Source organism: Lissotriton vulgaris, chromosome 11 (genome assembly GCF_964263255.1).
Source record: "Lissotriton vulgaris chromosome 11, aLisVul1.2, whole genome shotgun sequence".
NCBI classification, from domain to species: Eukaryota; Metazoa; Chordata; class Amphibia; order Caudata; family Salamandridae; genus Lissotriton; species Lissotriton vulgaris.
In genome coordinates, this window is record NC_141699.1 from 785175574 (window position 1) to 785198301 (window position 22728).

The window sequence follows — 22728 nt, forward strand, 5'->3', positions numbered from 1 at the left end:
GCATTTTCGGCCCATGATACAGCTGATCGGGCTAGTTCTTGTTCATCCATAGAATTGAGTACGTGGTACCCAACTCGATCTCGAAGCCTTTTATCAGTTTCCTGGAACTGATGCTCAGCAGAATTCGGATTTGTCAAGGCAGAGAAGAAAACTCTCTTGCTTTCTGGACGGATTCCCTTTCTAAGGTAATTTCCCTTACCTACATATGCTATAGTGTCTGCAGCTTTTTCTGATTCTTCAGATTCTTCTTCCTCCTCGGAGGGAGCTTTGTCTTTCTCTTTTTCGTGTATCTCTATTACTGTCTTTCTTATTTTCTTGTACATGCTAGCTATGCAATTCTGTCTATCATGTTTTCCTTCCGATATATTTTGACCCCACTTGTGGAGTGCTTCTATTTCCTCCTGATCGGTCTCAGGCCTATCTCGTTCTCTTATTAGACAGTTTATGAAAAATCGTAATATCTGTGCTTGAATGTCAACTTTCTGTTTCTCCATGGCATCCTTGATGCTGTCAGGGTCTTTCCCCGTCTGAACAAACTCGTATATTCTATCTAGACGTTCCTTCATACCTACATAACATAGCAAGATATCAGTAGCAGATCTTAACCGTAGTGATGCCAATATCATTAGGTCGTCTTTTCCGGGTACTGGATCATATCTGCAAACGGACATGTTTTCCTTGAATGCCTCAAGGCGGGGGGACTGGAACGTGAGAGGACTCTGTGTGTCCCTGAAATTGAATCTGCTGTTAATGGCGGGGTCCGAGGACCCGCAGTCGCACCTCCTGAGGCGGACGCTTGGGCATTATCTCCCTGGGGAGTCTGGATCTGAACTTGAATTTGTCGTTTAGTAGGATCAGGTTGGATTTGCTTCGGTAGGTTAATCTTGGGTGTGGGAAGTGGCGGGGCTGGCGGAACGGGGGAGGTCTGTCGTGGTACTGGCGGAGCATGATTTGGGGGCGGGGTGCCACCCTCGTCCCTGTCAGTAGGCAGGGCGCGGACAGGCAGATTGGTGTAAGCGGGAGCTACATCTTCTAGATAGGAATTCAGGAATATATCTTTAGTGGTCCTATGAGTTACTTTAGTTGGAACCAGTGGTGGCGGCAGGTTTTTCGGTATTTCTGAAATGGCGTCAGGTGTACCCTCGGCCATAAGATACATGCCGTTTACTTGGCTATTTCGGATGCGATCTATTTGTTCTGTTTTTACTCGGATTCCTTCAGTAACTAATTCGTTTTCTTGAGCTCTATCTGATTCTTTAAGTCTGTCTTCTCTACGGAGTGCTCTTTCTGCACGTTTATGTGATTCCTTACGCCAGAATTCTATGGCGTCTTTCTGAGATTGTCTGGCTTTCTTTTTCCGTAATGCCTCTTCTACCTTCATGATGCACTCGGCATCCCATGTTCCATTAACTGGCCATCTGTGTCTCTCGTCTAGGTGTTTTGTATAATCGGTCCATAATTCTAGATACAATATGGCATCTATGCCATGCTTATTATACATAAAGTTGCCTGGAGTGTCCCTAGGGGGGATAGGAATTTCTTCCTCTAGTATCCCTTTCCTAGTTCCTATCTGCTTTAACTTGTTGAAAAACGGCATTTTGCTTACTTATTACTGAATGCTCAATCCTTGATACTTAATTCTGAATATAACTAGTTATACAAGAAAACACAATAATGCACATAAAACGGTCACATTCATACCACAACATTAATCACATGAAAAGACATTTGAGACATAGATGACTACCCCCTATACCGGATGTACTGCTAAACAGTACAGATACACTGCTATAACAGTGCAGAAATTCAGAAATTCGGATACTAGATATACTGCTAAACAGTACAGATACACTGCCTAAAAACAGTGCAGACCGGACTTCTGTACCCAAACCCGTCTAGATACGTCCCAGCAATGGTACTCACCGGGAAGCACGGAAACAGAAGGCCTCGGAAAACTCGACTGGACTCGACTCGGTACTTCGGAAAACTTCGGAGAACTTCGGAAAACCTCGGAAAACTTCGGAAAACCTGGTGGGCCTCTTGACACCTCGGACCTTGCTTCTTTCGACTAGGCTCTGGTCGGGATCCTCCGCACGCCTCACCGCCTCGTCTGGGCACTGATCGCAGTCTTCGTCACCTCCTTGGGTCAGAGGGAGATGCAGGAAATCCTGCCGGTACGCGTAGGTTCCGTCTAACTGACGGCAGGGGACAGAGCTTGCAATGCGCCAACCGGCGCGTGGGGTGGGGGAGGGGTCCCTATTCGGGCGCCAAAATGACGTAAATAATTAATTTACTCTCTTAATTTCTATGCAGGTAAGTACTTAATCAATAATAACTCAATCGGAATGAAAAAAACAGAGTCCGTGGTGTTAGAGTTTCTAAGGGTTTTTATTCCTCATAAAGGAATGGTCGTGACCAAGATATCGGATTCTGAACACCACAGGGGTGTCAGAAGGGATAGATGAGCGCGCTCCAGTTTATTAATGATACATAGCTTATATACTTAATTCACATCATAAGTAATAGTGCAGGAGGCGTAACAGTTGAGAGAAGACAAGATAACAGTATACACGTGGTACTAGTACGTAAGTAAGAGGCGTGAACTAGGCGTGAACTGGAGGTGTGTGCTGGAAACGTCACTGATAGGTGACGCAAGTGGGTGGCACCAAGGGGTGGTGCTAACAGAATTGCTGCAATGTCAGCAGAAATCGGAAGCTTGGATGCGCGCGCAGCTGCATGACGTGTGATGAAAGGGGTGCAGGGGACTTGACATTTACACTGACGGAAAGAGACAGAAGTCTGGCATGTCAGATCAACTTGTGCTTCTATCATATCTGATATCTGATGTTTAGGAACCATACTATCTGGGCGGAAAGGTCTCTAGGGCAGAAGCTATTCTATACTGACAGAGAGTGCGTGTATAAGCGCCTGAGTGTCTACATGAAAAGCGTGGGGGCATGGGCCTTCCACGGGAGCATGGTAACAGAGGCTATGAATTACTTGAATTAACTGCACAGAGACGGGCCGGCCCTTTGGCTCTGCAGCTGGGAGGATGTTTACTTAAACTAGTAGGCAGGAATGTATTTTCGGGGAGCAGATCAGATAATTCGAAGGTTGAAGTCAGTCTTGGCAGAAAGCAGGCTGAGCCGAGCGCGAAGGGCCGCGCTGGAAGTAAGTCAGAGTTCACGGGTACAGAGGTAGCCTGGGCAGAGGCTGTCAGAGTCAAGAGCCAGAAAAGAGGTTCGATGGCAGAAATTCAGGGCCTACTTTGCCAGAGCAGAAAAACATGTAAAGTGTACTACAAAAAGACGGTGGCATAGCATACTTAGGAACGGACTATATAATCCATTCATGGTGGATCTGAAAGAGGACAAGTTAACGTTGGACGCAAATGTATTTGCGTCTTTATAGCTGACACAGGAGGGAAGTTACATGCACTTTAAGCTGGTACATGGAGTCGGTGGGGTACGCGCTAGGGAACACATCTTGACCATAAAATTTATATTTCCTCAAGACTGATTTGCATATGGCCATATCTGAACTGGGGTGGCGGAGTGAGCTAAAGAATGATGATGGATTAAACCCAGATCAGTTGACTGGGGGTGAGTGCTTGCAATGTTCAACACTCCGTCCATCATCCCCTTTGGTTTTGCTTTGTGTGCCCTAAGTTGGCAGGGTATGCCCAGACGTGGGTCCCTTGCTCACTTTGCCACTGGATTCAAGCTACCCTGGCTGATTAGCCAGAAACCATTCCCAGGATGCTTGTTTCAGGTCCAGGAAGACATGGCTTTGCAGTTCATGCTGGACTGTTCCCATGAGGCACAGGGTCAGACTGATTTGCATATGGCTATGTCTGAACTGGGGTGGCGGAGTGAGCTAAAGAATTATGATGGATTAAACCCAGATCAGTTGAATGGGGATGAGTGCCTGCAATGCTCAACACTCCGTCCATCATCCCCTTTGGTTTTGCTAAAGACCTCAATGCCCTGCTTACAGCCAAATTGCAATTTAATTATGTTTCTACTGAAGAAACTTCTTCTTTGCGTCTTTGGAAAAATGTGTGTTTTTATGGAGGAAGAAACAAATCTGGCAAGCTATTAGAAAATTATCTCAAAGGAAGAAAAAAACAACATATTATTGATTCTATTTCCACATCGACGGGTAAGTCTGCTACTAGTTATCAGGCTATTTCAGAAGAATTAGTTATGTTTTACAAATCTCTTTATACGCCTGAAACAAATCCTCCCTCTGCTGCCATTGCAGATTATTTACATCATACCTCTCATTCAGTTGCTCCTGATTTGGACTTTGATTCTTTAGAGAATTATCTTCCTACTGAAGAAATTGCTGCAGCCTTACAAGCTCTTAAATTTGGGAAAACACCTGGTCCGGATGGTTTCACAGTAGAATTTTATCTTCACTTCTCCAACATCCTTCTTCCTTATCTATATCACTTATTTAATTATTTTATTGCATCTGTTTCTTCTTCTGGCACTTCCCAGGAAACTATAATATGTCTTATTCATAAGGATGGTAAAGACCCTCGGGAATGTAAAAATTATAGGCCTATTTCTTTACCGTGAACAAATAAATGTAGGGTGAGGGTCTGAGGGACTAGTTTAACGACCAGCCTATGCTATTATCCCAAGTAACACGTATCATAACAACGTATAGCTAGGGGTCAGAACAAATGATGCATCCTGAATGAAACCTCCTGTGATGTGAGTGAAGCAGGGATGAAACTAAGCCAAAAGTGTGTTGTGAGCAATCACACAACTAATCCCACGGTGCTGTGAGGAAAATTCCCATCAGTCACCACACGGATCCGCCCTTCATCATCTGGGAGTCCCTACTCACAGGGATGATCGTGAGACCAGCTGTGGATTGGCCAGATGTCTAAGCCTAATCCTATTTGTGGTACTCACTGAGAGCGAAATACCAAATATGTATTGTGGTGACTGAAAAGCAGTGCTAAAAAAGTGAAGTGCAAGTGAATTAAGTGCAAACAGAGATATAAAATTAGGTAAAGAAGAGGAAACTGCTTTATTCAAATCCTCTTCAGTCCTAAGAGTAAGAGAGTGCGTAGTGGACTCAACAAATAGCCACTATACTAGATGGAAGGTCGACATGTTTCTGCAAAATAGATCCACGTGGTATCCAGCTGCTTCGTCAGGACCATTATCGCTACTGCGTTATATTAAAAAAATAGTGAGTTCTACACAAAGGTGGAAGAATAAGATACCACCACAAACTTGGTGATTAAAGAATCTCTCCTACCTTAATTAATCAGATAGGAATGTAAAGCCATCGCCATCACCAACAGACACAAGGGAGGAAAAAACAAAAGGCATCAAAATTATTTGTAATACCACTGTATTTCATAGCCAATTATTCCAACACAGCGTGGTATTCTTCAAAACGGATGTGTGAAGTTATTTTAAACCAAATTCCACACATTCGTCAACAGTACAAACATAGTGACTGCTCACTTACCGATTTGGCAGGAGGGACAAACCCACCTCACCTGGCTACAGCGCAGGTAAAACAGGGCACCGCTCTGAGATGCGAAACAAACAGAATAAGAGGAACAATTAGGACACAACAGGTAAAAGGCCATCCACACATAGTCATTGAGTCCAAAACCAATCTCAGGGGATCTTATTCGCTAATGGTAAGGACAATCAGCTATAGGAGTTGCTTCTATGTCTTCATTACCAGTCAATACAAGAGAAAGTACTATGAGGTATATATAATGCATGTAGTACCCTCTTGCTTAAGAAACAGTGTTCATGAAGGTTTATCGCTTCCGACATCTTATTAGTAGATGTCGACTAACAGTTAACTCTTTACCATAGTTTTTAAGAGCTAAACAGTCAGGATATCTGAATTGCTGGCTATTGAAGTTGCTCTATGTCATCATTACCAATCTTTACAAGAGAGAGTGCTATGGGGTGTATATAATACATGTAGCACTCTCTTGCTTAAGACACAGTGTAAACAAAGATTTACCGCTTCCGCTATCTTAGTGCTAGATATCGACTGACAGTTAACTCTTAGCCATTGTTTGTGAGAGCTAAACAGTTGAGATAGCAGGAAATGCCGGAAATGTTAACACACACATTGAGTGCGGAAAAAAGCACCCGATCAAGCGGAACCGATAGTATCGAGGACTCGCGGCTTAAACTAATGGAGACTAGCGAGCTTGATGGCAGATACATCTAAGTACCTGGAACAAATGGAAGGCTAGTACGATTCAGCCAACAGCGGTGCGAAAACCGTCAGAGGCTGTAAGGAGTCTTTCAGCATGCTAGCGCTTACCTATCCGTCGGTACCCTGCGCGTCCCTCTGGGCTGACGTGGGAGGTACCGGCGCCGCGTGTAAGCATGCTTTTAAGTCCTTCTCCATTCACTGCACCCGGCGCCTAGGATGACATCATAGAGTGCGCCGAGAGCGGAATTCTGGGAAATGTAGTTATAAAAACCTACGGTGATTCCTGGTTCGATTCTGAAGTCGGACCTAATACAAAAACAACCTAAATAGGTTCAAAGAAAATGTTTACTTGTATTGACTGCCATTACAAAAACACCTCAGAGAGACATCCACGGAATGTCTTCATTCAGACCACATTTATCAGACTTCAATTTGAACACCCATTTTTGTTCCTTTTTAAAAAGGAAGTTGCTCACATCAAAAACATGTGATGGAATAACGGGCTGTTCAATAATGGTCCACCTGAGATCAGTGGGTGTGTGGCCCACCTCTATGTAATGTGAGGTCAAACGTGTCGCCTGTTTTCCGCACCTGATCGAGCTCTTGTGCTCGGAAATCCTAGTTTTAATTTTTCGGGTGGTCATCCCCACATATTGTTTATTACATGGGCATGTAATGAGATAAATTACATTTTGGCTATTGCAATTGGTGAAGCGACGTTGTTCCCAAGGCCGACATGTGCCTATGTCAATCTGTGTGGTTTTTTTGGTTTGGGGGCAAGCAACACAATTCCCGCAAGGGTGATGGCCTGTGACCAATGGCATATCCCACAGTGTCCCTACTGTGCGCACAGTGGTATTTCTGGGTCTCGTGTGGACCAATTGATCTTTCACGTTTCGTCCCCGTTTGAAAGCGAACAAAGGGGGTGGTAACGCAGCTGTGTCTTTGCCAGTGTTTAAAATCGCCCAATGTTTTTTCACAATTTTTTGTATCCGATTGGATTCAGTATTGAAAGTATTGACACAAGTGATCCTATTGTTTGCTGGCTTGGGAGGTAAAAGTTCTAATAGGCCTTCCCTGTTATTATTGGAGGCACGTTTCTTCGAGGACCTCACTAATCTCTTGGGATACTTTTTTTCGGTTAGATGTTTTTCTAGGGTTAATGCATGTTCTTCAAATGCAGCTTTGGATGAGCAATTCCTTTGTAACCGTAGAAATTGACCTAATGGCAAATTGTTAAGTAATGCTCTAGGATGGAAGCTTTCATAATTCAATAATGAATTTCTTGCTGTGGGCTTTCGGTATACCTCTGTGTGCAGGCCGTTAGGCGTGGAAATTATCAACAAGTCAAGAAAGGGGAGCTGCTGCCTACTCCATTCCATTGTGAATTTTAAAAAAGGATTTCTCTCATTTAACCACACATGGAACTTGTTCAGATCACTGACTGAGCCACGCCATACCACCAGAACGTCGTCGATATAACGTTTCCACAGACGAACGTTCTCAAAAAAAGGGTTTCCCCTATTGAGCACATGTTGTTGCTCAAAACTGTGCACGTACAGATCAGCGAGACTAGGAGCAAAAACACTGCCCATGCTAGTCCCACTGATCTGCAGGTACACAGAGTCCTCGAACATGAAAAAATTCTACGTCATAGCCAGAGTTGCCAGATTCATAATTAGCCTAACAGGAGTGATGGAGTTAAGATCTCGGACTGAAAGCAATCTCTCTATCACCTCCAATGTTTCTGTCTGAGGGATAGAAGTATACAGGCTCTCCACATCAAATGAGACCAGTAGGTCCTGCTCGCTATCATAGTTTACTTCTGGTAACAACCGGAGTACAGCTTTGGTGTCTTTTAGGTAGGTGGGCATATCTAATACTGCCGGTTGTAGAAAGAAATCCACAAAAGTGGATAAAGGCTCGAGCAAGGAGCCGATGCCCGATATTATGGGGCGCCCAGGTGGTGGTCTCTGGGGTTTATGTATTTTAGGCAATACATAAAAGTATGGCATCACAGGGTCGGTTGCGCATAAATATTGGGCCTCCTTATCTGTCAGCCATCCTTCCGCTAGCGCCTCTTCTACAATGGTGCCAATGATAGTAGTCAATCTGGGTGTCGGGTCTGATGTAAGTTTCCGATAGAATTTCTTATCACTCAACTGTCGCAAGCATTCTTCACGGTAGGTGCTAGAGTCTAACAGGACTATCGCACCCCCCTTGTCAGCTGGCTTGATAGTGATGGCCGAATTTGATGCTAGGCCATCTAAAGCTTTCTGCTCACTTCTCTGTAAGTTGACAAAGGTTTTTTTTGGGTGTTGTAATAGCATCTGTAAATCATGCTCGACAGCGTCCTTGAAAGCCCTCACTTTTGCAGGTAAACCCAATGTGGTAGGATTGAACCTAGACGGCTTTCTAAGACCCGTGTTCTCTTCTGGGGTCTCTGAAACAGTGTCTTGTCCCTCTTTATTTGCAAATAGGAAATGTAAACGGATTTTTCTGAAGAATTTGTTCATCTCAATGTTAGTGAGAAAAGGGTCAATAGTATTCGTAGTAACGAACCCCAGCCCTTTGTTTAGAACTTGTTCTTCTATATCCGTCATCACATGGGAACTGAGATTAATCACGAGGGAGGACCCGCCGAGGTCCCTGCTGTTTCTTGTGGAATCCTCTTGCCATTCCTCAGATCCATCGTTTGAGGAGGTAAGTTCCAATGGACCTGTCCCTGTTGTTGGGATCTGCGACGGCCTCTCGATCTCCCTTGGCCAACCCTAAAAAAGGCTGCTGGGTATATTCGGGATAGTATTGGTGAGGGACCAAAGGGTCCTCCTTGTGGTGGAAAAGAAGGGGCACCCCATGGCATAGGTTGCCACCAAGGAGGGGGAGGTGGGCAGTAGCCATGGTTGCCACCACCCCAATTCCTCCTATTAAATCCTCTCCCTCTTTTGTGCTGGGAGTTACTGTTAGAGTTAGTAGTATCAGAGTCGTTTGAATCTGTGTCTGAACTGGAGGTCCCATAAGTTTAACCCCCTCTGCGACCTTTCTTGTTAAAAGGTGCTGGTGTATAACTGGCACTTGTATATGGATAGACCTTATCCATGGCGAATTTCTCCAGATCTTTTTTACATTTCTCGAGTTTAGTAAACAAGATGGAATCTCTAAACTCTTTGCCAGCTTTGTTGCTTTCATCCTGATTCTTAGAGAATACCTTGGATGTTAAGGTTGTCTTTATCTGGCCCTCGAGTAACTGAATCTCTACCAGGATTACATCTGCAGCTTTCTTGGCCGTCTTTATAATAAGCACCAGCCAGTCCCTGGTGCACTTCCACGCGATTAGGGACCAATCGCGTAGAAAGTCTTTATCGTCAAGAAAAAGACGAGGGGCATTTGTGACAATTAGCCCACTAGGGGCACCATTGCCACGAAGATATTCCGCCATGGAAATACCATGGACACAGATCCTGGCTTGGCTTTTCTTTAGTGTTAGAATTTTAGCCCAACCTTCTTCGCTGGATGTCTGGGCTGGTGACATCATGTCCAGCACGCTGGGATTCTCAGCTAGGATCGACTATATTTCCATTTCGTCAAACGCCAGTCCAGGAATTGTAGTCATCCTGTTAAAGGTTCTAAACCCAAAGGGCTATGCGATGAATGTCAGGGACCTACAGCGTCACGTAACGTACCTCCTATCCAACCAGCATCCTTATTAGGATCTGGGAATTAAAAAAGACCCGCAGCTCAACAGCTGCACAAGAGCATGAACAAATAAATGTAGGGTGAGGGTCTGAGGGACTAGTTTAACAACCAGCCTATGCTATTATCCCAAATAACACGTATCATAACAAAGTATAGCTAGGGGTCAGAACAAATGATGCATCCTGAATGAAACCTCCTGTGATGTGAGTGAAGCAGGGATGAAACTAAGCCAAAAGTGTGTTGTGAGCAATCACACAACTAAACCCACGGTGCTGTGAGGAAAATTCCCATCAGTCACCACACGGATCCGCCCTTCATCATCTGGGAGTCCCTACTCACAGGGATGATCGTGAGACCAGCTGTGGATTGGCCAGATGTCTAAGCCTAATCCTATATGTGGTACTCACTGAGAGCGGAATACCAAATATGTATTGTGGTGACTGAAAAGCAGTGCTAAAAAAGTGAAGTGCAAGTGAATTAAGTGCAAACAGAGATATAAAATTAGGTAAAGAAGAGGAAGCTGCTTTATTCAAATCCTCTTCAGTCCTAAGAGTAAGAGAGTGCGTAGTGGACTCAACAAATAGCTACTATACTAGATGGAAGGTCGACATGTTTCTGCAAAATAGATCCACGTGGTATCCAGCTGCTTCGTCAGGACCATTATCGCTACTGCTTTATATTAAAAAAATAGTGAGTTCTACACAAAGGTGGAAGAATAAGATACCACCACAAACTTGGTGATTAAAGAATCTCTCCTACCTTAATTAATCACATAGGAATGTAAAGCCATCGCCATCACCAACAGACACAAGGGAGGAAAAAACAAAAGGCATCAAAATTATTTGTAATACCACTGTATTTCATAGCTAATTATTCCAACACAGCGTGGTATTCTTCAAAACGGATGTGTGAAGTTATTTTAAACCAAATTCCACACATTCGTCAACAGTACAAACATAGTGACTGCTCACTTACCGATTTGGCAGGAGGGACAAACCCACCTCACCTGGCTACAGCGCAGGTAAAACAGGGCACCGCTCTGAGATGCGAAACAAACAGAATAAGAGGAACAATTAGGACACAACAGGTAAAAGGCCATCCACACATAGTCATTGAGTCCAAAACCAATCTCAGGGGATCTTATTCGCTAATGGTAAGGACAATCAGCTATAGGAGTTGCTTCTATGTCTTCATTACCAGTCAATACAAGAGAAAGTACTATGAGGTATATATAATGCATGTAGTACCCTCTTGCTTAAGAAACAGTGTTCATGAAGGTTTATCGCTTACGACATCTTATTAGTAGATGTCGACTAACAGTTAACTCTTTACCATAGTTTTTAAGAGCTAAACAGTCAAGATATCTGAATTGCTGGCTATTGAAGTTGCTCTATGTCATCATTACCAATCTTTACAAGAGAGAGTGCTATGGGGTGTATATAATACATGTAGCACTCTCTTGCTTAAGACACAGTGTAAACAAAGATTTACCGCTTCCACTATCTTAGTGCTAGATATCGACTGACAGTTAACTCTTAGCCATTGTTTGTGAGAGCTAAACAGTCGAGATAGCAGGAAATGCCGGAAATGTTAACACACACATTGAGTGCGGAAAAAAGCACCCGATCAAGCGGAACCGATAGTATCGAGGACTCGCGGCTTAAACTAATGGAGACTAGCGAGCTTGATGGCAGATACATCTAAGTACCTGGAACAAATGGAAGGCTAGTATGATTCAGCCAACAGCGGTGCGAAAACCGTCAGAGGCTGTAAGGAGTCTTTCAGCATGCTAGCGCTTACCTATCCGTCGGTACCCTGCGCGTCCCTCTGGGCTGACGTGGGAGGTACCGGCGCCGCGTGTAAGCATGCTTTTAAGTCCTTCTCCATTCACTGCACCCGGCGCCTAGGATGACATCATAGAGTGCGCCGAGAGCGGAATTCTGGGAAATGTAGTTATAAAAACCTACGGTGATTCCTGGTTCGATTCTGAAGTCGGACCTAATACAAAAACAACCTAAATAGGTTCAAAGAAAATGTTTACTTCTATTGACTGCAATTACAAAAACACCTCAGAGAGACATCCACGGAATGTCTTCATTCAGACCACATTTATCAGACTTCAATTTGAACACCCAGTTTTGTTCCTTTTTAAAAAGGAAGTTGCTCACATCAGAAACTCACATCAACAACATGTGCTCAATAGGGGAAACCCTTTTTTTGAGAACGTTCGTCTGTGGAAACGTTATATCGACGACGTTCTGGTGGTATGGCGTGGCTCAGTCAGTGATCTAAACAAGTTCCATGTGTGGTTAAATGAGAGAAATTCTTTTTTTAAATTCACAATGGAATGGAGTAGGCAGCAGCTCCCCTTTCTTGACTTGTTGATAATTTCCACGCCTAACGGCCTGCACACAGAGGTATACCGAAAGCCCACAGCAAGAAATTCATTATTGAATTATGAAAGCTTCCATCCTAGAGCATTACTTAACAATTTGCCATTTGGTCAATTTCTACGGTTACAAAGGAATTGCTCATCCAAAGCTGCATTTGAAGAACATGCATTAACCCTAGAAAAACATCTAACCGAAAAAAAGTATCCCAAGAGATTAGTGAGGTCCTCGAAGAAACGTGCCTCCAATAATAACAGGGAAGGCCTATTAAAACTTTTACCTCCCAAGCCAGCAAACAATAGGATCACTTGTGTCAATACTTTCAATACTGAATCCAATCGGATACAAAAAATCGTGAAAAAACATTGGGCGATTTTAAACACTGGCAAAGACACAGCTGCGTTACCACCCCCTTTGTTCGCTTTCAAACGGGGACGAAACGTGAAAGATCAATTGGTCCACACGAGACCCAGAAATACCACTGTGCGCACAGTAGGGACACTGTGGGATATGCCAGCGGTCACAGGCCATCACCCTTGCGGGAATTGTGTTGCTTGCCCCCAAACCAAAAAAACCACACAGATTGACATAGGCACATGTCGGCCTTGGGAACAACGTCGCTTCACCAATTGCAATAGCCAAAATGTAATTTATCTCATTACATGCCCATGTAATAAACAATATGTGGGGATGACCACCCGAAAAATTAAAACTAGGATTTCCGAGCACAAGAGCTCGATCAGGTGCGGAAAACAGGCGACACGTTTGACCTCACATTACATAGAGGTGGGCCACACACCCACTGATCTCAGGTGGACCATTATTGAACAGCCCGTTATTCCATCACATGTTTCTGATGTGAGCAACTTCCTTTTTAAAAAGGAACAAAAATGGGTGTTCAAATTGAAGTCTGATAAATGTGGTCTGAATGAAGACATTCCGTGGATGTCTCTCTGAGGTGTTTTTGTAATTGCAGTCAATACAAGTAAACATTTTCTTTGAACCTATTTAGGTTGTTTTTGTATTAGGTCCGACTTCAGAATCGAACCAGGAATCACCGTAGGTTTTTATAACTACATTTCCCAGAATTCCGCTCTCGGCGCACTCTATGATGTCATCCTAGGCGCCGGGTGCAGTGAATGGAGAAGGACTTAAAAGCATGCTTACACGCGGCGCCGGTACCTCCCACGTCAGCCCAGAGGGACGCGCAGGGTACCGACGGATAGGTAAGCGCTAGCATGCTGAAAGACTCCTTACAGCCTCTGACGGTTTTCGCACCGCTGTTGGCTGAATCGTACTAGCCTTCCATTTGTTCCAGGTACTTAGATGTATCTGCCATCAAGCTCGCTAGTCTCCATTAGTTTAAGCCGCGAGTCCTCGATACTATCGGTTCCGCTTGATCGGGTGCTTTTTTCCGCACTCAATGTGTGTGTTAACATTTCCGGCATTTCCTGCTATCTCGACTGTTTAGCTCTCACAAACAATGGCTAAGAGTTAACTGTCAGTCGATATCTAGCACTAAGATAGCGGAAGCGGTAAATCTTTGTTTACACTGTGTCTTAAGCAAGAGAGTGCTACATGTATTATATACACCCCATAGCACTCTCTCTTGTAAAGATTGGTAATGATGACATAGAGCAACTTCAATAGCCAGCAATTCAGATATCTTGACTGTTTAGCTCTTAAAAACTGTGGTAAAGAGTTAACTGTTAGTCGACATCTACTAATAAGATGTCGTAAGCGATAAACCTTCATGAACACTGTTTCTTAAGCAAGAGGGTACTACATGCATTATATATACCTCATAGTACTTTCTCTTGTATTGACTGGCAATGAAGACATAGAAGCAACTCCTATAGCTGATTGTCCTTACCATTAGCGAATAAGATCCCCTGAGATTGGTTTTGGACTCAATGACTATGTGTGGATGGCCTTTTACCTGTTGTGTCCTAATTGTTCCTCTTATTCTGTTTGTTTCGCATCTCAGAGCGGTGCCCTGTTTTACCTGCGCTGTAGCCAGGTGAGGTGGGTTTGTCCCTCCTGCCAAATCGGTAAGTGAGCAGTCACTATGTTTGTACTGTTGACGAATGTGTGGAATTTGGTTTAAAATAACTTCACACATCCGTTTTGAAGAATACCACGCTGTGTTGGAATAATTGGCTATGAAATACAGTGGTATTACAAATAATTTTGATGCCTTTTGTTTTTTCCTCCCTTGTGTCTGTTGGTGATGGCGATGGCTTTACATTCCTATCTGATTAATTAAGGTAGGAGAGATTCTTTAATCACCAATTTTGTGGTGGTATCTTATTCTTCCACCTTTGTGTAGAACTCACTATTTTTTTAATATAAAGCAGTAGCGATAATGGTCCTGACGAAGCAGCTGGATACCACGTGGATCTATTTTGCAGAAACATGTCGACCTTCCATCTAGTATAGTGGCTATTTGTTGAGTCCACTACGCACTCTCTTACTCTTAGGACTGAAGAGGATTTGAATAAAGCAGTTTCCTCTTCTTTACCTAATTTTATATCTCTGTTTGCACTTAATTCACTTGCACTTCACTTTTTTAGCACTGCTTTTCAGTCACCACAATACATATTTGGTATTCCGCTCTCAGTGAGTACCACATATAGGATTAGGCTTAGACATCTGGCCAATCCACAGCTGGTCTCAAGATCATCCCTGTGAGTAGGGACTCCCAGATGATGAAGGGCGGATCCGTGTGGTGACTGATGGGAATTTTCCTCACAGCACCGTGGGATTAGTTGTGTGATTGCTCACAACACACTTTTGGCTTAGTTTCATCCCTGCTTCACTCACATCACAGGAGGTTTCATTCAGGATGCATCATTTGTTCTGACCCCTAGCTATACTTTGTTATGATACCTATTTCTTTACCGAACATTGATTCTAAAATCTTTGGCTAGCTCTTAGCTCTTTGTTAGAAACCTTTCTTCTCTACCTTATAGGTAAAGAACAATCAGGGTTTATTAAGGGAAGGCTTATATCGGATATATGTTCTCAGTCAAGCTCCCTCTTTAAAATCTTCTCTCGCGGCCATAACAATTGATGCTGAGAAAGCATTTGCTAGAGTAAACTGGGAATTTTTATTTCATTCTTTAAAATGGCATGGGGTTGGGTCTAAATTTATAACTCTCATCTCCCTGATATATCACGAGTCCCAGGCATCAGTAATGGTTAATGGCATGATTTCCTCATATTTTCCTCTAAATAGGGGAGTTAGGCAAGATTGCCCACTTTCTCCTCTATTATTTGTTTTAGCTCTTGAACCCTTTCTTTCTCGGATACGTCTCAACCCTTCTATCTTTGGTATTCCTTATGGTGACCAACATCTAAAATGTTCTGCTTATGCATACAATATTCTTTTCTTTATTTCTTCTCCTGAGGATTTGCTACCTTCACTATTACAAGAACTTTCTCTATCTTCTACTGTCTCTGAATATAAAATCAATAAAGATAAAACAGAAATTCTCCTGCTTACGAAATGCACAGTCAGTAATTCTTATTCTCTTATTGGTTATCAGTGGACTACTTCTGCAAAAATTTATTATTTGGGGGTATGGTTCACAAACTCCATCCTGGACACGGTTAAAATTAATTTTACAAAACTTTATTGTTAAAATTTATAAGATGTTCTCCTCCTGGAACCCTCTATTTTTATCATGGGGGGGTCGGTTAGACTCTATTAAAATGATGATCTCTCCCTTACCTCTATATCTTCTTTCTATGCTGACAGCTCACATCCCCAAACAATTATTTTTAAAAATCAACACTCTACTCCATAAATTTCTCTGGAAACATAAAAAGTCAAGAGTAGCATTAACCACTTTACAAAAACCGAAATTGGCGGAGAGGTTAATTTTCCTCACTTTCATGGTTATTATAGAACTTTTGCTTTGCACCAAGTAGCTCTTTGGACTCATGACTTACCCTCGTCCTTTTCCCCTTTATGGCTAAATATTGAGCGTATTTCTCTTCTTCCCTTTAAATTTAAAGAAGTCCTATCTCTTACTGCTGGATCTTCGTTTCTTTACTCCCCTATATCACGCAATACAATTTTGCTGCTCAAATCCACTTTTCTTCCACTTACTCTAGATATGGCTTTTGGTTTTTTTAAATGCCGATATGGCATAACTCCTTTCTAAAGATAAATATTAGGCTATTTTTTTAGCGTACTTGTAAAAAATGGCTTAATGTGGATATCTCAACTTTTTCATAATGACTCCCCTATCTCTTTTCCTCAATTTTGTCTTAATTATCATTGTCCTAAGTCCTTTTATACCCGTTTTTTATCATTGATGAACACAGTTCTTGATTTTATTTTTCTTTACAGAACTCTTAAATGAAGGTACCCATCTCTTCTGACACCACTGAATTTCTGAAAACGGGTTCTAGGGCTTTGGCCATTTATAAGTATTTCTTCCTTCCTGACCCTTCCAGATCCAAATCCAAGTCTGAACTTATATGGGAAAGAGATCTAGGAATCACTTGGACAATCCCTTTTTGGAACAAGATATGGGCACTTATATATAAACCTTGCGTTCTGCTGGAATTACACAGTCTCTATTTTTTGTATATCATCACCTATATTTTAATCCCTTGCAGTGCTCCAAATTTTCCACTGATACCCTTGCTATTTGTTGGTCTTGTGACTTTCCTAATGAAGATGTAATGCATATCGTATTCAACTGTATATTCAGTTTCAAAATTTGGGCTCAGATTAAGAAGAATTAAAAAAATATATATATTAGCATTGCTGTTATCATACATTCTGTTACATTAGGACAGTTTCAATGTACACATCAAGATTATAGCATTTCTGTGCACAAGACATAAATAATTTGGTACAACAACTTCATACATTAGGCGATGCAGACATCAACAGTATCATTGGTTTATAGCTGTTTGCATTTCTAGGCATTTAGTGCTGACCGTGACAATTTAGGTATATAGGGCGTATGTCCACTCTGAAAAACGACTGGGGTGATATTTCTGTTTCGTGTGTGAGGGGTCTGACATGTGGTGTACAGTGCTGGGATCATTTGTATGGTAGTGTATCATACCACCCCGGTGGTATGCGCTTGTCTAACGGGTGGGCGATGTGGCTGGGCCCGATTCACCCTGGTGTTATACCCTCAGCAATGTGAGGAAGGGACCCCATATGTCTTTACGTCGGGAGGCGATGGGCATTAGCTCCCAAAAAGCGGTAAGTTGTTCTTGACAGAATGTAACATCTAGGATCCAATCGTTAATTAAAGGGGGGTTTGGTCTGCCCCATTTCATGGCGACTCTGCGCTTTGCTAATAGCAGCAGCATAGCCAGGAGTCTGCGGACACCCACCGGGGTTTCTTTGACGTACCCCAGAAGCCCTAGTAAGGGCACTGGCTCTATCTGTACCATGAGTATTTCGCTTATGTTGTGAAAGATCTTGCACCAGTATATGGCAATCGGAGGGCATTCCAGGCCAAGTGCAAAAAGGTTGCCTGATCCGTGTGGCACCTCCAACACTCTGTGTTAGCTTGGGCACCCATCAGGTACAGCTGTATAGGTGTTCTGTAGTATCGGTTTATAAATTTGAAATGCATCAATCTGAGTTTGTAGTTGGGAGATAGTTGCTCGAGTTGCGCAGAACAAAATTACCATTGTTCTTCTGTGATCTGTGGGTGTATCTCAGTATTCCACTTTTCCCTATATTTGGGTGCCGTTACTGGGCTGTGTTTTTGCATAGAAGTGTATAGCCTTGTGATTAGTGTATGTGGCGAAGGGGTGGTGAGTATATGCTCTAGGGCCTGCAGGACTAAGGGGGGGTATTAAGAAATGTGCTGTGTATCTGACAACATGTGGTGGTATACGGTGATAGAGCAATATATCAGAAGAATTGGGAGGGGTGTATCAGTTGGTGATGGTGCAATAAACCCGTCTTTAGAGTATAGGTCTGCATATTTGGTGATACCCAGTTTCTGTCCTCGTACTATAGCACCCTGATTCTCCAGCGGGGGCATTTGTGGATTTCTAGCCAAGGGTATTGAAAGAGCAAATAGTATCTCTGTGTTAGCTCTCCTACGCAGTCCTTCCCATGCCCATCTTAATGTTAATGTTGTGTCAATTACCTGGCGGGGACGTTTGTATGGCCTGTATCATGCCACTTCTAGGGGAGTCGGCGCAGCTATGTCTAGCTCAACTGCCACATGGGGCTGGAAATGGGTCGGCTGCACCCATTAGTGGAGGAACTGTGCCTGTGCGCAGTGGGCATATAGAGGAATGCCAGGCACACCCAGTCCTCCTTGATTTTGTGGGAGTGTTAGTATTTCCTAGGCGACCCTGGCTTCTACCTCTGCCCACACTAGTTAGATCATCAGCGAGCACATGGTGTTGAAGATTAAAACGATTTTTTATTTCGATAGACCCTTCAATATAATTTCTCTTCTTTTTGGGAGCACTGTTTAATTCACTAACTCCATCTTCCCCTAATAATAAATTATTAGATACACTGTTAGCGATAACTTTTCACCAGATTACTTTAAATTGGAAATCATGAGATATGTTATCCTTTAGAAATATGACGGCATTCTGTGCGTTATCATCATAAGTTAGATACTATGTATGCTATACAATGTACATCTTCTATTAATACAAAATTGTTATGGTTACCTCTTACTTTATATCTTAACCAAGTTGATAATCTTATATCGGGTACTGTTTCTGTACTTTCTGAAAAATTCCACCCTCCATCTATTTCTCTCTCTGTCCTCTTTCTATACTAGAGTAAATCTATGATATGTTTATTATTTTAATGTTTACCTTATAAGGTCAACCTAGAGGCAATCTCTTGTTATTTTTTTATTAACACTCAGGATTTGTCACACGATTTATATTTCACCCTCCCTCCCTGCCCCCTCCCCTTCCTTCTCCTTCTTCCCCTCCCACTTAAAATTGCAAAGACTTTAATGGTTTTCGTGACAGTGCTTAAAAGTGCATATGTACTTTTGATTATCTTTGATGATCGTATTGTATTGTTGGTACGCAGTATACAATTGAACTTACTTATGTCTTGTAAACACAAGAAAAACCCTTAAGTAGTGGCCTGCTACATAGACTATGGGATAGGTCCTCTGAAGAGTTAGCTTGTTTTAATGTTATCATGGGGGGTACTTGAACACCAAACTAGGATTCAGCACCGACCTGTGTCATATTTTCAAGTGTCCTCCCACTGTCAGGTACTTCAGGTGGGTTATTTGATCAACAATACTGATAAAAAGGAGTGAACAGCTACATAAATGCCTAATTGAATTTGTCTTAGTAAATTTATTTGATTTATTTGCAGATGCCAATGCCCTTCCCCCCACTTTTATCTGCGGGGGCAGAGGTATAACTATTGATCACATTTTTGTGATGCCATTTATGAGTGAATTTGTGCATTCAGTTACCATCACGCCTAGCACCTATAGTAACCATAACCCTATTGAAATGGCCTTTTCTCTTCATATCGTACATAATCATGCTCCACTAAGTGGGCCGAGAAAGTTAAAGATGATCGATGGAGGGCTCGGGCTAAGATGGAGTCATATGGACATCTATACATTATTGGTTACTGTACTACAATCTAACTTCACCTTGTCCATAATTATCTTTTATCTCTGACTCGGCCTTGTGACCTGACTGTTGTTGATGCTTTTGTAAAGCCAAAGGAAAATATTAAAATGCGTATTTCGTGCCCAGTCAGTGTTTGTAAAAAAGTGTATCTACGTTGGTTTAATCAAAACTGTATGGCTGTGAACTGAAGGTTGCTGCAGGCTTTAAATTGTACCCCAAAGGATACTCCATTATTAATTAAACGAAGGGCGGACTATTAAATGATTATTAGAGATAGCAAGCTGGCAGCTAAAAGCGCAATTTAAAACTGCCTGGTAGAATTTTACCAGCTAAAGATACAAAAGGCTTCTGCACAATCAATAAGCAGGCATGCCCACTAGAAGACGAGACGGGTGGTTTAGGTACGAAGATTAGTTCTTTTCAGTGGCTGGAACATTTTAAAACAATCTCTTCATATTCAGGCGCTACAATCAATAATTTCTTCAATATTAAACCTGCATTTCCACTCAAAATCAGGTTTAGTCTTGATGAAATGACTCAGGTGATTAATTATAGTTTTGTGTTGTAAGCTCCCAGGCCCGATGGTGTCCCCATGGACTTGTACAAGGAGCACCCCAAGCTGTCGGACCCTATTGTGACTAATATTATTAATTGTGGGGGGGCGTGGCCGAACGAGCAGCGAAATGGCCGCCTAACTAGCGAGCTCCGCCGCCTGCTTTATAAATCCTGAAAAAATCCTAGCTGTTTCGGGTAACACATGCCCGATTTTGGTTTATACTGGCTTCGCAAGGTCTGGGGCACAATCCACCTAAATTTTGGAGTCCTAGCACGAATGATACTGCATCCACAGGCTCCGCCTGCCTGGACCGAGGCAGGGTCGCGTTGGGGCCCGGAGGCGCTGGAGGACAAGCCCAGGTGTCTGGCATAAATCGATTCCGGGGATGCACAGGCCTGGCCGCTCGTGAGGCGGGAAGACGGGTAACAGCACAGAGCCCACACGTACGGAGGTGGGGTAAGGACACTGCCTCTGCTGAAGGCTACTTCCGTGCAAATATCCTTAATGCGGAATTACGTATCCCTTTCTTGACTTAACACCTTGGCTGCTAAGGGGTTTTCCCCCTCCTGCGCTGATTTATTGAAAACCCCATTATACATGACGAGTTATCCTTGTCATCAGCACAGGTCAACCAGTGCATCATGACGAGTTACCCTTGTCATTAGCATTGAAGAGGTAACGGCCTGCCTGGATGAATCAGCAGTGTGGCGGGCCGAAATCTTGGATTGGGCTGACTCGCCGCAAAAACTAACGCGAGTGCGGCGGGGCTGTGGATATTGAATTTTGGCCGCATATGGCGAGGGCAAGAACGACCTAATATCGTGCAGGAGAGATAGTGGCCATGCACGGTGAACCCACGATATAAGGTACCACCGCGACCTACATTGTGCGCATGGGCGCTGGAGGACATGTGCGCTACGCCTGATCGGGTTGACACGGCGTCTGAGTATTAGCGCTGCGGACGGCGACCACCTCTGCCCTGGCACAGAGGGGGTGACTCCTGACTCTAACATGCAGATCTGATTTCATGAATCTTCGGGGCACTGGCCTCTACAGTACAACGCGCGCACCCGGTCAGGCCTATGACCTTATTTTCGTCAAAGCACGCTGCCGTTGATACACCTGCTGAGTGCCCATGGCCTTGGTGACGTCCTGCGCACAGTAGCCTTCCTCTTTGGATGTCCGGCCACTACACAACATCGTGATATTTCCTGTTGTTGTGACACTGTCCTGCATAACTCCCTGATCGGCGACCTCGTGTACACAGAAAAGCACTACCAGAGGGAAAAGAGAGGGGTCTGCCTGACTTGTGAAACCCGCATTGTGCTATGCCCACTCTACGCTCCTAAGGCCATAAGATAACGAGAGGTCAGATTCGCTGCAGGCTCAGTAGCTGTGGGGAAGGACTAACCTGGTTACCGCATCATGGGTAAGGGTGACCCCCACCAGCCGAAGCTCACGTTTGAACAGAAAAGACAGCCCAAACAAGCAGAACAAGACCTCATGGCTGCAGGAGGGTCGTAACAAGAGGCTCCTCCAGAGATAGATGTCACCGCACTCATGCTCGAGGTACGCTCGAGCCTCAAAAGTATAGACACCAAGTTGAATGCCATGACGGCCCAATTAGATAATGTACGACAGCCTTGAAAATCGACACACGGAGTGCAGTGAGTTCCAGCAGGATACCAAAACGCACATTACCAACATGGAAAATAAAATTGAGGCGTTGTGCGCCACAGTGGACGATTTGGAAGCGCGCTCTCGAAGATGTAATATTCGGGTCACAGGGATTCCGGAGACCACAGCGATGGGGAAAATGGAAGTCTTCATTACGGAACTACTACATGACATTTTTGACCCGAGCCTCTCTCCGGTGTTCACCGTGGAGCGGGCGCACAGAACACCGGGGAAGAAACCACCTGTTGGGGCCACGCCGAGACCGATTCTAAACAAACTACTCAACTACCAGGACAGAGACTTAATATTGCGTTTGGCAAGGGAGAAGGGGAAGATAATGCACAAAGAGAACAATATTTTTTTCTATCCGGATTTCACGCCATTGGTGCAAGCGGCCCGCAAAGACTTTTTGCCAGCCAAGATACTGCTGCTCCAGGCTGAAATCCCATACTCCCTCATGTACCCAGCAAAACTAAGGGTCGTGCACGAAGGCACAACACACCACTTCCTCGATGCCAGATCTGCTCTCAAATTTGCGAAACATGTGAGTGGGCCCAGGTCCAAGTGGAAGGCTCAAACTGA

General features: G+C 43.6%; 1 protein-coding gene across 1 annotated transcript; it reads right to left on the reverse strand.

Moving 5' to 3' along the window:
- Nucleotides 1–283: 283 nt before the first annotated feature.
- LOC147683501 (uncharacterized) lies at nucleotides 284–2512 on the reverse strand. The gene is made up of 2 exons (XM_086944863.1): nucleotides 1851–2512; nucleotides 284–1785 (listed from the first exon to the last, which is right to left on the reverse strand). The coding sequence occupies exon 2, from the start codon at nucleotides 1595–1597 to the stop codon at nucleotides 626–628; it is 972 nt and encodes a 323-aa protein (XP_086800989.1). The 5' UTR covers nucleotides 1598–1785; nucleotides 1851–2512; the 3' UTR covers nucleotides 284–625.
- Nucleotides 2513–22728: the final 20216 nt, after the last annotated feature.

Excerpts from the sequence above, each read along its gene's own strand:
- LOC147683501 (XM_086944863.1), bottom strand. The coding sequence starts at position 1,597 with ATGCCGTTTTTCAACAAGTTAAAGCAGATAGGAACTAGGAAAGGGATA.